The sequence below is a fragment of the Phalaenopsis equestris genome, unplaced genomic scaffold, assembly GCF_001263595.1.
Source record: "Phalaenopsis equestris unplaced genomic scaffold, ASM126359v1 Scaffold000419, whole genome shotgun sequence".
NCBI lineage: Eukaryota > Viridiplantae > Streptophyta > Magnoliopsida > Asparagales > Orchidaceae > Phalaenopsis > Phalaenopsis equestris.
Window position 1 is genome coordinate 121,290 of NW_018164860.1, and position 3,482 is coordinate 124,771.

The window sequence follows — 3,482 nt, forward strand, 5'->3', positions numbered from 1 at the left end:
CACAAATAATCGAGGGATTTTTCTGGTCATTTTCTGCTTTCCCTCAGCATACAGGAGCTCTTTCTTTCCATTCCCATTAGCACCATCTCCATCACGTACCTCTCCTCTTCCACTTATGCCCTCCATTATGCCCTCCAAGCACCAGAGCAATGTTATGCTCATGCCTGGTGCTCTAGTTCTTTTGTTAAGTTAAATTTTTGAAGTTTTAAGTTAAATTTTTTAAGTTAGTTTATATTGGATATCTCACTTTGTTTCTCTTCAAATTGGCTATAGTATTTTAAATTTAAATTTTTAGCCAAAAATCTATGGGGTGATTAGCTATGTCGGCTTGCCATTGAGAAATTTTGTCTTCAAATCTAAATAAAATTTGGTTCGTCTAGATAAATCTAATTAATTAAACACAACCTCCCTTAACAAAGGCCATTCCTGATTTTTTTTATCACATCAAGAAAGCTCACAAGTGGGGTGGCTTTTGCTGAGCAATCACTAATGTACAACTTAGTGGCTCTGAATATCCTGATGCTCAGTGAATATTGATGTCTTGATTATCCCTAAGAATAGGGTAAATGTCATTTTTTTTTTTTTTTTTTTTATTTTAAATTTATTCACTATTACTATCAGGTTGTTAACATGCCATTCTTATTTCAGGAAAAAGAGACAGAAATTAAACTGTACTGAGAAGCAAACTACCGGCATAGGTGTTCGAGATATACATTCCAGGAAAAATAAAACATTTTGTAATCTAAATGGTGGTTCCAAAATGAACTTACCTGCTAAAGATAATACACATGATGGTGGATTAATAGATTCTCTACCTGTCTCTGAAGTATCCCTTGGTGAATCATCTAGCTCGATGCCATGTAACGGGAGGTATCTAAGCTTATTAATCAACTCACCATGAAGATAATTTTTCTAATGTAAAAAGTTTTTTTTTTATTTAATTAAATGTTCAATGGATTTCTCTCCCCTTTAAATAAGCAATTTTTATGATTGATAGATAATTTTAGTGAATTATATATATTGGATGGTTATGGTTGCCTTTGAATTGATTGATTGCAATTTGTTAAATTTGAATTTGTGCTGTCTCATGAATGACACTTTTGCAGATTACTTCTTCGTCATTTTGAACTAAATGCTAGAGTCAAAACCTTAATAAACTTTAGTCCCTCTCCATAAGGTTGTCCATCCTTGGGGTATACCTGATAAGTATCAGGATAAAACATGTTTATTGGCATTATAAATTAAAAGACATCCCATGGGATGTGATTTAGTTGATTTTATACTTTTTAGGCTCATAAAATTATATATTTTATCAATCACTACTTTAAACACGAAGCATGAAACTTGACGTAATAGAAGAGCCAAACTAGACTCCATTCTAGCTCATTTGGTTTCAATGGTTTCCAAACAAGCTAAGAATGTTCGGCAACCCCTTAAACAAGATTTGACGGATGTAACAAGTCCAGTATACCTAAATTGCTGGAGTCAGTGCCCTAGTAATTTTGAATTCACTTAATATGCAGAATTAACTTAACTTTGTTTGGGTAGGCCAACTGCTTCCTCATTTGTGGCTAGTGGGTGCCTCTTGGGCGGATGAAGGCCTTATATTTTCTATTACAATTAGTTCTCAGAGAGCCGTTGGACTAGTAAACATGTTGATTACCTCATTTGCCAGTGATTTGTGTTGGTTATTACTTAGATTCTTCTAAAAGGTTCTAACTTATCTAGTTGTTGTGCCTCCTAAGGTCCATCATTTTGTGGTTGTTTGTCTTTAAACATCCTTTATGATGAGAAGTTGATCTATGTAGAAAAGATATATTATTGCATGTTTTTTTCAAAAATTTGTTCAAGAGATGAGGAGACTCCTTATTCTTGTTCTAATTGATTTATCTGTCAAACTTTCAAGCCTTTGCTGCCAATGCACTTGTGACATCATTGACTAGTATGTGATATGTTGGAATAACAATTTGAGATTTTATCAATGGTGATCGCTTCTAGATCACTACTGACAGCTTTGACTACTTGGGTTTGGGCATGTCTGTCCTCATCTGATCAAATTTCAATCATGGGAGACTTTGATCTCTGCCTTTTGTTATAGATAATCACAGATTAGAGTAGGTAATGTTCGACATTGATCTACTTAGCACAAAATCAATTCATATCTAATTTTTCCATTCAAAATTAATTATACGGAAAGTTCTTTGCCATTTATATGTGCTTTTTGCCCTTAGTGTCAAGGAATGTTACTTGTTGAATTTGATGATGATGGATATGCCACTGTAGTTAGCTGATAACATCACATAAATTAGGCTAGGTAATGAGCAAAGTAATCCTACATCAATTTATTTAGTCAAAATCAATTCATTTTTGCTTTTTATTTACAACTTTAGCCATGCAGAAAGTTCTTTACTACTTAGATATGCTAATTGCACTTTGTTGATAATTGTCGCTTGTTTAATTCAATAATGATGAATGTTTTTTTGTTGCCAAAAATCCCATTCACATTAATTGAAGAAAGCATTTTTTGCAATAAGCTCCAAAATGTCCAAACCATCTATTGTCGTTTGCTATTAATGAAAATCCAAATTGATGAAGCATCACTTTTTCGAATTATCCAACTATAATATTTCATTCAAGAATTGGTTAGTGACACTCTGTCCCACCACCACTAAAAGATGCTACTAGTTGTGCTGGTTTCATTGATGTATTGCTTGCATCTATCACATTTGGATTTTATGTGTCCCGAGCAACTTGTCAGCCCATAATTTTATTAGATTTAATTCGGATCATTCAGGTGATAACTTATGTTGAAATTTACTATCAACTCCTTAGAGGTGGACAATCCTTTTATAGGATTATTTTACCAGTTTAGAGGTGGGTGAATCTCGCTCTCGAGTATTGCACCCGCGCGGGGGAAGCCCCGCGTTAGTCTCCCAAGGTTGGAGGAGCTTCGACTTCATTGGTCGAAGCTTCTGGCTTCTCGTGTCACAGTTTCAAGTTCATTGGTAGGTCAATCATGTTAGCATTGTCATTCCACAACACATTCTAGTATAACAGGTATCTATCATCTTTTGGCACATCCTGAGTTGGAACTGTAGGTAGACGAGTATTCTCACGGCTCAGGTATAGAGTCATTTCAGGGGTAACCTGCTTCTTCCACCTCTCATAATCGACTGGGTGCAGCTGAGGAAATGGTATGAGAGGAGGGATCAATTCTGAGGTAAAATCTGTGGCAGGTAGCACCCCTCTCACTAGCACCCCCTCAGGAAAGACATCTTTGCCACTGAAGAATCTGGATCCCATTGAAGGATTTTTCGTCCCCATAAAAGTTATTGGGCTCACTACAAAGTTGGTATTCATCTCTCCTGACTAGATATCTGACAAGGGGTACCATGCAAAACAGAAAATAACCTTTGAATAACTTCGCATGATATTCTCGCAATGGTACAAAATGACTCATCTTCGGACATGCTGAACCCCCC

The 3,482-nt window shown here is 35.6% G+C and overlaps 1 protein-coding gene across 2 annotated transcripts in view; it reads left to right on the top strand.

Annotated features, from left to right (window-relative positions):
- LOC110027183 overlaps positions 1-3,482 on the top strand; it is a gene marked incomplete at its 5' end in the record, with an annotated part of 23,411 nt that overhangs the window by 5,180 nt on the left and 14,749 nt on the right. For both annotated transcript variants that reach the window (XM_020728504.1, XM_020728503.1), the window contains 1 exon segment: positions 649-870. In XM_020728504.1, coding sequence (XP_020584163.1) covers positions 649-870 — 222 coding nt within the window.